At 39.9% G+C, this 14,779-nt stretch overlaps 1 protein-coding gene across 1 annotated transcript in view; it reads right to left on the reverse strand.

Moving 5' to 3' along the window:
• The window catches only part of TTC27 (tetratricopeptide repeat domain 27), a 795,933-nt gene that overhangs the window by 90,617 nt on the left and 690,537 nt on the right, over nt 1–14,779 (reverse strand). The window contains exon 15 of the mRNA XM_073627729.1: nt 11,615–11,713. Within this exon, the coding sequence (XP_073483830.1) occupies nt 11,615–11,713 (99 nt within the window). The remainder of the gene's footprint in view (nt 1–11,614; nt 11,714–14,779) is intronic.

Below are 14,779 nucleotides of genomic sequence, written 5' to 3' on the forward strand. Positions count from 1 at the left end.
TACAACATGTCATTTGATGTTTAATATCACTGTTAGTGATTTATTTATTTTATTCACATGAAGTGTATTTATTCCATATATTCAGATCACATTTTTTTTTGCACTTTGCACTTTATAGCACATTAGTGTATTTATGGCATTTTTTCACCTGAAGCATTTATATTATTTATTGATTCACTTTTTAATCACTGATTGGTATTAATTTAATATTTATTATTTGTTGAATACCTTTTTGAACAGCGCCAATTCCCCAATAATAGAATCCCCCCCCTAAAATGGTCTATATCATATCCAACCACCTTTAATTATTTTGAATGTACTTTAATGTTGCCAAAGCTTTTGTACACTGTGCGATAAAAAAAAACGCACACATTTACTATTTGTTGTATTTTGTAAGACTTTAATAAAAATATTGAAAAGGTAATTGAGTGGCTTTTGACTTGAACACTCCCACTTCAAACCAGTAGAGCAAATGATCAAACAAATGGTAATACATGTTTTACCGAACGCAATCCACACCATGTGACATGCATCCCTTAAACGGCAGTAATAACAATCAAACTACTAGAGCTAATACTGTAAGAGCTGGTACTCAGTACTCATGTAATGGAAAAAAATTAAATAACTTTTGTCAAGAGACCCTTACAACCAGTAAAGTGTTTTATTGGGAAAAAAAAATCCTTAAGACCATGCTTGAAACTTTAACCACCCAGAAAGGCAGAATGAGAATGAAATCACTTTACAGGGTTCATCTGGTATGACAATAAAAAGAGTATCTGAGAGATAGAGAATAGTAGTCAAATGAGGATGAAAAGCTCCTTTTGGACAAATGAAACCAGGCAGAGGGACTGATGATCAATGTTTTGGCTGAAGAGAAGATTAGGAATTACCCTAGGTTTAAAGCTCCAACTCCCCTGGACCAAAAGGAAATAGGGTTCCTTGCATGGAATGGCTGATAATGTCAGACACTCATAGTTACATAAGGTTGAAAAAAGACACAAGTCCATCAAGTCCAACCTATGTGTTCGATTTTATGTTAGTATTACATTGTATATCCCTGTATGTTGTGGTTGTTCAGGTGCCATCTAATAGTTTTTTGAAACGATCGATGCTCCCCGCTGAAACCACTGCCTGTGGAAGAGAATTCCACATCCAAACAGTTCTTACGGTAAAGAACCCTCTACGCAGTTTAAGGCTAAACCACTTTTCTTCTAACTTTAGTGAATGGCCGCGTGTCTTATTAAATTCCCTTTTGCGGAAAAGCTTTATCCCTATTGTGGGGTCACCAGTACGGTATTTGTACATTGAAATCACATCCCCTTTCCAGGTGTCTCCTCTCCAGAGAGAACAAGTTCGGTGCTCATAACCTGTCCTCATAACTAAGGTCCTCCAGTCCCTTTATTAGTTTTGTTGCCCTTCTCTGGACTCTCTCCAGTTCCAGCACATCCTTCCTGAGGACTGGTGCCCAGAACTGGATGGCATACTCCAGGTGTGGCCCGACCAGAGTCTTGTAGAGTAGGAGAATTATTGTTTTATCTCTGGAGTTAATCCTCTTTTTAATGCATGCCAATATTCTGTTTGCTTTGCTTGCAGCAGCTTGGCATTGCATGCCATTGCTGAGCCTGTCATCTACTAGGACCTCCAGGTCCTTTTCCACCCTAGATTCCCCCAGAGATTCTCCCCCTAGTAAGTGGATTGCATTCATTTTTTTGCCATCCAAATGCATTATTTTACATTTTTCTACATTAAACCTCATGCCATGTAGTTGCCCACCCCATTAATTTGTTCAGATCTTCTTGCAAGGTTCCCCACCTCCTGCGGAGAAGTTATTGCCCTGCTTAGCTTATTATCATCCGCAAATACAGAGATTGAGCTGTTTATCCCATCCTCCAGATCATTTATAAAGAAATAGGATTGGTCCCAGGACAGAACCCTGGGGGACCCCACTTTCCGCCCTGGACCATTACGAGTACTCCCCATTTATCACTACCCTCTGAACTCGCCCCTGTAATCCATGTACTCACCCTATGGTCCATGCCAATGGACCTTACTTTGTACAGTAAACGTTTATGGGGAACTGTATCAAATGCATTTGCAAAATCCAGATACACCACGTTTATGGGCCCTTTCTTTATCTAGATGGCAGCTCACCTCCTCATAGAAGGTTAATAGATTGGTTTGGCAAGAACGATTCTTCATGAATCTATTCTGATTACTGTTAATGATACCGTTGTCATTACTAACATCTTGTATATAGTCCCTTATCATCCCCTCCAAGAGCTTGCATACAATTGATGTTAGGCTAACTGGTCTGTAATTCCCAGGGATGTGTCTTGGCCCTTTTTAAAATATTGGTGCTACATTGGCTTTTCTCCAGTCAGCTGATACCATTCCAGCCAGTAGACTGTTCCTAAAAATTAGGAACAATGGTCTGGCAATTACTTAACTGAGTTCATTAAGGACCTGCGGGTGCAAGCCATCTGGTCCCGGTGACTTAGAAATAGCAATTAGAAATCGACTTGAAAAACTCAACATCAATAATTCTGTCCTCTGTTAGCCATGAGGGTGCTTCCTGTGACATGTCATGAGGAAAAACATTGCAGTTTTGGTTACTGAAGCCCCCCGATTCCCTCGTGAAGATTCAGGAGAAGAATAATTTCAATACCTTCACCATCTCTCCATCCTTAGTAACCAGATTCCCTTCATCATTCTTTATGGGACCAATATGATCTAAGCTCCCTTTCTTACTATTTATGTACTTAAAGAATTTCTTGTGATATATTTTACTCTCCTCCACTATGTGCCTTTCGTATTCTATCTTAACCACCCTGATTGCACCCTTACATTTCTTGTTGCATTCTTTGTAAAGTTGGAATGCTCGTGATGATCCCTTAGCCTTGTATTTTTTGAAGGCCTTCTCCTTTGCTTTTATATGCATTTTTACATTGGAGTTAAGCCACCCAGGACTTTTGTTTTTTATTTCCCATTGGGATGCACTGGCTAATGCCCTTATTTAATACGCTCTTAAAGCATACACATTTTTCCTCCGTGTTCTCTGTTCCTAAGATTTTATCCCAATTATCATCTTCGTAGTTTAGGGTAGTTATCTCTTTTGAAATGCAGTGTCTTTGTATTCCCCTCATGTTTCCTAATTGTGGGATTTATACTAAAACGAATTGACCTGTGATCACGGTTTCCTAAATTGCCCCGTATTTCCACATCCGTGATCAGGTCTGTATTGTTGGTAATCAGCAGATCTAGTAATGCTTTGTTTCTAGTTGGTGCATTTACCATCTAACCCATGAAATTGTCCTGCAAGACATTTAGGAAAAAGAAGAAATGGCTGCACATCCAAAGGTTCCAAAACAAAATGGCTTTTATTGAAAACGACCAGGATACACCAAGGGCATCAGGTATTAGTCACGTAGACACGTTTCACACATCTGACCTGTGCTTAATCATTACAAAGACTATACTGAATGCTGAACCTTATATAGGACCACCTTGACATCAACAGGTGCTCATTAGGCAGTCAAAATAAGGAACAGCTGCACAACATGATTGATAAATACGCATGTTAAAGAACCACTTTTATCCTCAAAAATAACAACTGTGTATAAACCTATACATGTGTTGGTGGGAGTGGTCCCACATCTTTGGCGATAGTAACCATACAGGTTGTCTAGTTGATTGTACCTTAGGTTCATTGATGACCTCTTGCATGTTGTGTAGAAAGGTACCGAGCTCATGCCTTCTCTTTTGAGGCATCTAAACAATAACAACAAAAACCTCACTTTTACTGGTAATGCTGATGATAGGTCTGTATGTTACTTGGATGTCAATCTGACAGGGAAAAATGGTCGGGTGGAGACCACTTTGTATAGGAAATCCCTGTTTGCCAATTTGCTCCTACTTGCATAATCAGGACATCCTAAGCACACGATTAAGGGTATTCCGGTTGGACAATTTCTGCGAGTGAGACGCATTTGCAATGATGATCTACAATTCAAACAGGAGGCTAAGACTCTGTACGATCGATTTTTTCAACATGGGTATCCAAGATGAATGCTGGACAGGGCTTTATCCATAGCTAAACAAAGATGTAGGACTGAGCTACTGAAGAGATTCAGTAACAGGAAGAATGATAAAGCCAACCGTTTAACCCTCAGTAGTGATTTTAGTCAGAAAAGGGCATTTTCAATAGACATTTAAACTCTTTATACTCTGATGAGATTTGTGCCAATATTCTAAGGAAGGGGGTCAATGTAGTCTCCCGGAGGGCTCCTACTCTGGGTCGTTCCTTATCTCCCAGCTTCCAAAATAAACTTCCCTAATCAGTCACTTGGCTTTTTTGTAAAGGTAACTACAGATGTGGCTCTAATGGATGCTCTTGTTGTAGGCATGTCTACGGTGGTGATACGTTCTTTAATAGCAATACCAAATATTTGGTATATTTAATTACATGTGCCATTTGCAAAGCGCAATATGTTGGAAGAACAACGAGACGCCTCCATGACCGCTTCCAGGAACACATCCACAGTGTGGAGAAAAATCTGTCCACCAACATGGCTAGGCATTTCAATGCCTACCACAATGGGGACACAACAGCAATGAAAGTTCAGGTGATAGAGAGAGTCAGGGCCCCCAAAAGAGGGGGTGATGTTTTTCGGACTTTATGCCGGAGGGAAGTATTCTGGATCTTCCATTTACAGACTCGGATATCCCGAGGTTTACATTTTGAATGGGATGTTAGTCATTTTTAAGAACAGATCCGGTAATGCTTCCCCCATCATCGCCCCCTTCCTTATTCTCCTCTTTCCCAGTTTCTATAATACACGCACTATACATGCACATGCATATTATTTTTTATCTTACTCCCTTTATGGTTGTAGCACTCTATGGAGGGGCCCCTGTGGGGTATACATGCGTTTTGGCATGTTCCCCATAGATTTACCGCCTCTAAAACGTTGGTGTCTCTGGTGTTTTCATTTCAGGAATTTCCAAGGTGATTATGGCTGTATCTTTTCATGTCTTTATTTGGATGTTACATTATATTTATATTTATCTACACAGACATTCAGGCATTGACATTTTGGCCTTTTAAACTGTCCATCCATGGACATTTTTACGCACATATTCCACCCTTTCATTTTGTTTTAGGCACATGCGATTCACATGTGCCTTTCTTGACATCAGAAAGGTTGCAAATTTACACGTGTTTGTGTGTCCATTTAGGCTGCTCATATTGGTGAATGTTCATATCATGTGTGGCATGCCACGGTGGACACACTGATACGTGTTTCGAGATACCAGCTTGTGTTTCCATGTTGACTTGTTGGTTTGAGACAAGTATAGAATTTTAATATTAATTTAATCATTTTTTATTCACTTTACTTTTTCATTTTATTTACTGTTACATGTAATTTTATATTACACATATTCACCCACATACAATTTTTGTATATTTTCTTTTTATTATATAGTCCATGCTTATATTTGGGCATCTTTTATTGTGCCCACTTTTTTCATGGCAGTCTTTTCATATTAAGGGTCTGTCTCTCCCTCCCTTTCTCATTCTCTTTTGTTTTGTTTTCTTTTGTTTTTATATGTTCTTCCTCTTTTTGGTGTTTGAATACCTTCATCAATATACGCACTTTAATGAGACAAATGGTGTCTAAAATTCAATATGGGAGAACATACATAGTGCGCCCCCATTTTTCTATTATTCATGCACCATTTAGTAGTAACAACAACATATAAATTTCACTCTATTCATTTATATGTTTATTGTGTATACATGCATTTATGCTGACTTTGTCTCACTAGATATGTGTGTTTACATTGGTGTATGTGTATATATATATATATATATATATATATATATATATATACACACATACATACATACATACATACATACATACATATATATATATATATATATATAAAAACACATACATACACAATAATTTTTTTGTACACTTTTTATACACAGTTGTTATTTTGGAGGATAAAATTGGTTCTTTAACATACATATTTATCAGTCATGTTGTGCAGCTGTTCCTTATTTTGACTGCCTGAGCACCTGTTGATGTCAGGGCGGTCCTATATAAGGTTCAGCATTCAGTATAGTCTTTGTAATGATTAAGCACAGGTCAGATGTGTGAAACGCGTCTACGTGACTAATACCTGGTGTCCTTGGTGAATCCTGGTCGTTTTTAATAAAAGGCATTGTGTTTTGGAACCTTTGGATGTGCAGCCATTTCTTCTTTTTCTCAAGTTTCCATAGAGGTGTGCCAGGGCTAGCACTCCTACTTGGTTCCAACAGAGGTATTGCATACACCTGGAGCAGCGGATCCCTTTTTCTTGAAGACATTTAGGAACTGGTGAGCCTTAGATGAATGCACGGTTCCTTCCACCCAGTCTATGTCTTGATACTTAAAATCCCACATTATAATGACACCTCCCATTCTTGCCGCTAATCCAAATTGTGATAGGAGGTCTGCTTACGCCTCCTCCCACTGGTTAGGGGGCCTATAGCATACTCCCAGTATGATTTTCCCTTAGTTTCCTCCCTTTGTAGCTTTACCCATAAGGATTCCACCTCCTCCCTTGCTCCCTTAGTGATGTTATCTCTCACATTCACTTGTACATCATTTTTGATATACAGGCATACCCCTCTCCCTTTTTTTATCCACTCACATTGAAAGGATAACGACTGCCAGAAGTGAACCCTTTGAGGGTAAAATAGGGAGGAATTGCCTTCAAGGAGTCCAAACAACAGCTTATATTAATGCAGTGATCCCAAGATTACATAAGGTACAAACGGGGGAAGGTGCATGGGAATCCCCCATACAAGGTCTTAGAGTGGAGCAATAGTCAAAACGTTATTTTTTTTTATTTTAGATAGCGTAAGGGAGGGTTATAACCCCTATAAGATTTTTTTTTTGCCATCTTTGTCCCATTGCAGAGATTTACCATTGCCAAACAGGAAGTGAGAGAAAATCTCTGCAAATTAAGGGGATTCCTTAGGAGTCAACAGGTCATCAGAATTAGTGTGCCCTTTCTGAAGATTTCCCCTCCTTTTCTGGGGACAACCCAAATGTTGGGATTTTTTTACTTTCAATAAACACTGACAGGTGTTCGAATCCCTCTCCACTCTATCCAAAACTAAAAAAAAAAAAAAAAAAAGTGTGACCTTTAGTTATACTTTAAATGTTAAGTTCACCATTTTTTTTTCTAATTTCTAGTTCCCCTCTCATTAGCACACACCCTGCATCATCTACCCTCAGCTGGTCAACTCCTTACTGTGTCATGACCTAAAGTCTGTCCAGGAAGTAAGGCAGAAGTAATCGAGCGAGTGTTTTTAAACAGCTATGAAGAGAGTGAGGTAAGCCTGTGTAGAATTAAAAAGCGGTCTTATTTTTGCAAAATATGTAAATTGGGGAGCGGAAAAAAAAAACAGGTGAACAAAGGTGAACTTAGCCTTTAAGCAAGGGATGGAAGGCTAACATTCTATGGGGAGGATGCAGGAGGACTTGTTTTATCACCTGAGGATAGTCACTTCAGTGGGTATATGTAAGGGTTTACACCACTTAAAAAGAAAAAAACCTGTCTACACTCCAGAATGAGTATTCAATGCGTGACTATAAAAGTTATAATAGAATATATATATATATATATAAAAACACACATACATATACATTCGGTTTTGTCCAACATATCTTACTCTAAACTTGGGATGACTTGGTCAATAAATGGTAAATATGGTATGCAAGAGAACATAGGTCAACAACAGAAATGTAAGCCAGAACTGATCACATAAAATGTATAATGATTTCCATCATTATGGCTGAAATAAAACATTACATGATCGCTGATATCACATTTTCATATAACATGAGCTAAATCAAATCATGAGACCATAAAGGATGGCATCATTACTGACATTAGCATCGATGACATCATTCATAGCAATACAAATTATTGCATCAAAATATGTTTTTCAGTAGCAAAGTTTAGAATGTACATGTGTTTTGTGTATGTACAATTACTCATAATTTATTAAATCAGCAGAAGTACAAATTTAACAAAATAACGCATTCAAAATGATGACTACATACCATGTTTTTATTTAGTCACTAGCGAAAAAAATCTTACATGACCAAAAATTATATTACTAATTCAAATGGAATTCGTCAAATTATGCATAATACAGTATTTTAACATCACATTCATTATCCTCACAGGTCACATTATAGTGACTTATGAGACGTATAAGAATAAACATTTCCTCACAATGCTGACCACGTTCTAAAAATGCTAGCTATTATATTGACCCTTGGCCCAGAAGCATATCAGGAATGTCTTAAGGATTTGTCTATTATTTATTTGTTTTTCATTGTCAATTTGTTTTTTTTGCATTAGTGTGTGAATAGAAAAGAGGGTATATAGGAGTTGCTATCGATCGTTTGGAAAAAATGAAGTAATGCAATAAAATACTTAAATGTCCTTAAATAAAGAATTTACCATAGTAATAGACCACTTTCCAGTCAAAAACAGTTTTTAGGCACGTAGCCCAGTGCCTAATTAGACAATATAACAAACGTGCTATGACATAATATGTAATTTAACCCAAACTTATTAAATGAAAGAGAAACAGCTGTGTAGAGGGAATAAAACTGGCCAAGGGACACCCATACTAAAAATGAGGCCATGGTAGATGTGGCAAATCTTGCACCATAGCAAAACTAAGAATAAGGACAACACACAAGGAGGTTATCATCGTACATCAGCAAGGTCTCCCTAGTAGAAATTCAATGGTAGACAGATATTTCAAGATATGCTTTCTAAACTCTTCTGCAGATGCACAGCAAACCAGTTGAAGACAATGCAATAGTCCATCAGAGCGTACAGCAGACAAGAATGACATCAAGTTAACTTCCTTTCAAAACCTGAAGCTGTCCAGCACTGCTATCATCTCAAATTTGGCAGAAACTACTGAGACCCTGCTAAATTTTTATACTAAGAGATGTCTAATCAAAAGCAGCATGCAAGTGTTGCGATCACCATCTCCTCAAAGTTGAAAAAGGCTAAACGATTCACCCATGCACAAAAAGGCCTGGGGTGTAGAAAAATCGAAGCAGGTGCTTTAGGTTGGAGTCTCATGTGCTGAAATATTCCTTTTTAACCGAAGGAAGTTTGTCCATGAAGGGCTAAAGAAAAGTACATGGATGCATGTCTGCAGGCAACAGTGAAGCACAATTATGCTTTGGACGTTTGCCCTGCAGCAGTTTGAAGGGTAAAGAGGAAACCCTTCTGGTTAATCTTTCCCATCTAATCAGCACCAAAACTGTCTCAAACCATTACATTTCCTCTGCCATGCTTTACAGAAAGTATCCTTACACCTGTTCTACTTCTCATATAAGTTCTCTTCCTTGATCCAAACACCTCAAGCTTACCATAACCCTCCTATAATACAATTTTTCAATCAATTTCCACTTTTTTTTGCCCAATGTAACACTTTGCTTTTATCTGTAAATTTCAGTTATGGCTTTTTCTTTAAGGCTAGGTTCACACATGTCTGGTGCGAATTTCCCCTCCGGGATCTTTAACTATAGCCGATTGTTAAGAAGCGGACCGGAAAGCCGGCCGACACATCCTTAACGGATGACTCATCAGCTTTCCCCGCTGGCAGCCGAACGTCCATTGCCGTCAATTAAAAATTGCAAAAACAGCATGGGGGTAAGGGTAACCCCCACACCAAAATTAAAACCATAGGGTCTGGTATGGATTTGGGAGGATACCACAGAATTTTTTTTGTTTATTTTTGGCATGGGGTTCCCTTTAAAGAGGGCCTGGTATAGCTTGGGGGGCCGCATGCCATTTTTTTTTCTCATTGAATTTGTGTTCAAAACTAATGAGATATGAGATTCATATGCTTCCCATAAGGCAATGAGCCTGGAATTTGCATCTTTATCGTACCGCAGTGTTCAGAAAATGCACAGGACTCTTTTTAAATTCACAGTGGATTTTCATTGCTGCTGCACTGCATATATGTGAATCGGCTCCATAGAAAGTTGGTTTGGTTCACATGTAATGCAAATTGGATGTGGTTCAAAATGCATCCAATTTGCATATATGTGAATGGAGCCTAAAAGGAGAAGTATGGGCTTTAAAAAGAAAATAAACATCCATACTCAGCTCCATGCTGCAGCATGTGTGTGATGCTGCACTGTCCAACATCGGCTCTAAGGCTGGATTCACAAGACTTCAAAACCGCACAAGACTTCAAAACCACACAGCGGCTGTCCCACACATGTGAACCAGATGCCTTGATAAGCCTGCCGTTTCACATGTTATGCAAATCAGATGCGGTTCAAAATGCATCCGATTTGCATATATGTGAACAGAGCCTTAGGCCAAGCACTGAGCGATCACATGACTAGTGATCACTTAGTACTCAGTCTGCCCTGAGCAGAGAACAGTGACTGTCAGTCAGTGACTGCAGGGCTCACTGGAGCACCAGGCAAGGGTGGGTCAGGGTACAGCTGGCTCTGGCCTACAGCTGTGCACTGAAAAGTGGAGCCAGCTATTAGGCAGTGGTGAGTAGATCCCGACAATATTGTTGGGATCCTTCCAGAGCCTGTCGTGTCCTGTCAGCTGGCATGGAGTTGAGGATTTGGTCAGGATCAATGGTGTCCTCATTGCTGGGAATACATTGCTGCAGATACTTATCCATCATACCAAACAATCAGGGAGGGGTGTGATTGGCCCTACATTAATTTTGCAGCAGGACAACAACCCAAAACATACAGCCAATGTCATTAAGAACTATTTTCAGTATAAAGAAGCACAAGTAGTCCTGGGACTGATGGTTTTGCCACCACAGAGCCCTGATCTCAAAATTGAATCTGTCTGAGATACATAAAGAGACGGATGGATTTGAGGCAGTCTACAGCAACAGATGATCTGTGGTTAGTTATCCAAGATGTTTGGGACAACCTACCTGTTTCCTTTAACCGGTTCCCGACTGGCTCATGCAGATATACTGCGGCAGATTGGCTCTCCTGGGCGAAAACCTGTACGTTACATCCTTCCCCTTTTCGGCAACCAGAGGCGGGGGACCCGATGCGTGTGGCCGGCGGTCGTGATCACCGCCGGTCACTCGCGATTGCGTGCACGAGAGCCAGCACAGGGATTAGTGTGTGTAAACACACAAATCCCTGTGCTGTCAGAGAGGAGAGGAGACATGTTGTTTGTTCCTAGTAAGTAGGAACAGCGATAGGTGAAAATGATTAATAGTAGAAAATCTGTCTAAGGTGGCACTGAACGCTTATCAATTTAGTGTTATTCAAAGACTTGCAGGGTGTAGTATTGAAATTAAAAATGTAAATGCCATTGTATTACCTCTGTGGTGTTATATGCTCCACAGAGACACTTGTTTTTGTATATAATTTTTTTATTTCTACAAAACTGATGTGGGCATCTTGGCTTCATTGACTTCTGCTCAAGAAAGGGTGACAAGACCTTATGTTAAGCACTGCTGTATTATTGTGTGTTCGTTATATTTTAAACAAGCACACATAAATAGAAGATTAATAATAATACTCACATCAGGTTCCAAGGTAACACAGCGCTGAAAAGCTCTTGCTGCTCCCTCATATCCTTGCAAAGTGATGTAGGCACATCCCAAAGAAAACCACACTCCAAGCTGAAGCAGGAAAAACACATACATTAACCTATTTAATCGAACAATTAAAAACGTGTAATTATCATGGGCAAATTCTATAGTTATGTTTTCATAAAATATACATGTTAAACTGAAGTTTTATGTACAGTACAATATACTCAATTTAAAGTACAGTAAGCTCTAACAAGTGGCTAAAAAGAAATATATAAAAATGATTAACATGCAGATTTCCATATTTACCTGTATAACCAACAATCTGGGCTCATTGGAAGTTGATTAAAGCAGTTGTATACCGCTGGAAGTTTTTTTTTTTTTTCTTCCTGCAAGGTAAAGTCATAATGTGCTAGTATGCATTGCATACTAACACATTATGTGAAACTTCCCTTAAAACAAAGCTGTTCTAGTGCTGCAATGTCAGTGCTGCAGCCAATTCTATGTTCACCCATCTTGCTTCCGGGTTCGTGGGCTCCGATTCTGTGCCAGAGCCACGATTACATCACTCCCACGCATGCGCATGCCGGCGTTCACGGCACAGGACTTGGAAGGAACGGCACCCGCGTCCGTTTCTTTAGAACGCATGCACCAGTGATGTCACTGGTTCCATGTAATGTAAATATCTCCTAAACAGTATACAGATAGTATAAACTACCTAAAAGGCAAGCCGTATTATAGGCTTACCTATAGGTAAGTGTCAGCAGAGGAAGTTTACCTACTCTTTAAAGTGATATTAAACATGCAAGAGTTAATTGTCATTGATCGCTGTTAAAATGTGTATATATAATGCACCTGCTTCTCATTTACAAAAAAAAATCTAAATACCTCATTATCTCTGTGCTGTTTGGCAGTCAGATGATCTTTCCCTGCACTCCTGTTCACAGAGAAAGATTTGTTGAAGGAGCCTCTACCTCTATTTTACGATGTCTGCACAGTGCTGATTGACACTGTAGCGGTCACATTAGTGCTGGCATGGGGGAGGGGATTGTCACTCATCACTGTGTAAACACCCACAAGGATTACTCTTTAGTCAAACAGTAAGCCTAGACATAGGTGAAGGAGGAAGTGAATGGCTTGCCTGTTCACTGAAACCGAAGAATGTGGCACTGGCCGAACTATGGGATCGGATGCTGCAATGGGGACACAGGAAAGGAGGTAGCACCAGTGAGAAAAAAAATGATTTTTATTACTCTACATAAAACAAATGTGAAAATAATTAAGATATTATTACAACGTAATACTGTATGTGAAGACATTTTTAAACATTTTCAATTACGCTCCTCCCCTTCGCTACAAAAACTCAAAGAATGAGTTGACCTTCACAAGAAGAATTGGCTTTAGAGAAGGTTGAGAAAACCCTGACACGCTTAAAGCAGCTCTATTATGACGAAGCTCATTCCCTTTTATCTAATAAATGGAAGGATAAGTTCTACTCCTCTATACCACAAACAGTCAAGAATAGAGAGGGGAAGCCATACTCACATCTGGCCTTGATTGTACAGCTATTTAGGGACTTTTAATTTTCTTTGTATAATGATGCCAACATCCCACATGATCCCCCATCCCAAGCCCATAAGAGCCAGATACACCAATGTCTCAAATGTAGTGGATTCCCTAAACTTTCACTTTCTGCCCTCCATTTTCTTAACAAACCTATAACAGAGGAGGAAATTTAAAATACACTTAAATCTCTCCCCAGTCGTAAGGCACCTCGGCCTGACGGCTTTCCCTATGAATATTATAAAGCTTTTTATTCACTCCCTCTCCCTCATATGGTGCCCTTGTACAATGGCTTCCTACATAAGGACTCAGTCCCTCAATATGCAACACTCGTTTATCACCTTGATCCCTAATCCAGAGAGAGGCTACTCCCTTTGCACTAATTATAGGCCCATCAATTTGTTGAACTTGACTTAAAGATATTAACCAAGCTGCTCTCCTTAAGACTAAGTGAAGCTCTTCCCTCATTATTCAATAGACCAGGTGGACTCTGTTCTGTTCCAGCAGGCGGGTGATAGTACTAGAAGGATGATCGACTTAATTGACGTGGCTTATAGAGACCGCCAGCAAGCTAAGCTTAGATGTCAAAAGGCGTTCAATCAACCCAACTGACCCTGTCTCTTCGAGACCCTGAAATACGTAGGATTTAAAGGCCCCTTTTGATGTGTTATATGACATCTGTACTCAAACTCAAATGGCGCAAGCCAAATTCCTAATGCTATTTCAATGCTGTTTCCGATTAGGAATGGGACGCGACAAGGCTGTCCTCTATCTTCCCTCCTGTTTGCCCTTTGCATACAACCCTTGGGGGCCCACATCTGCAATAATCCCAACTTACATGGAATTCTGGTTAGGGGTAGGGAATTTAAACTCTCCCTTTTTTGCGGATGACATCCTCCTTATGCTCACTCAAATCCGCACAAAGAATTGGAACTCTATGGGCCATTATCTGGATATAAAGTTAACTCTAAGTCAGAAGCCTCCTCCCTTATTATGCCTCGCTCAGTAATCCAGCACCTTCCAACCCCCTTTCCAAACGCTTGGAGGGTCTCCTAGTTAAAATACTTAGGTGTCCACTTTACTCCATCTTCTGATACACTTTATACGAAAAATTCCCTACCCTCCCTTTTTTTAACCGTTGCCGCCCCCCATATAACAAAATGACGTCGGCAAAGTGGTTGCGATATCCTGACCAGACATCATCGCGGCATGTCAGCCTGACACACCGCAACTATGATCTCGGTAAAGAGCCTCTGACAGAGACTCTTTACCACGTGATCAGCCATGTCCAATCATGGCTGATCACGATGTAAACAGGAAGAGCTGTTGATCGGCTTTTCCTCCATCCCGCCTCACAGACGCGAGTAGAGGAGAGCCGATTGGCTGCTCTCCTGACAGGGGGGTCTGTGCTGATTGTTTATCAGTGCAACCCCCCTTGGTTACCGGCCTAGAACCACTACGGATGGCCACCAAACTGGACCACCAGGTATGCCACCCTAGACCACCAGGGAAATGCCAATCAGTGCCCAGGCAGCTGCCAATCAGTGCCAAATCAAAATGCCTGCCAGTGCCAATGCCACCAGTGATGCCTAT

This window comes from Aquarana catesbeiana, linkage group LG04 (assembly GCF_042186555.1).
Source record: "Aquarana catesbeiana isolate 2022-GZ linkage group LG04, ASM4218655v1, whole genome shotgun sequence".
Lineage (NCBI taxonomy): Eukaryota > Metazoa > Chordata > Amphibia > Anura > Ranidae > Aquarana > Aquarana catesbeiana.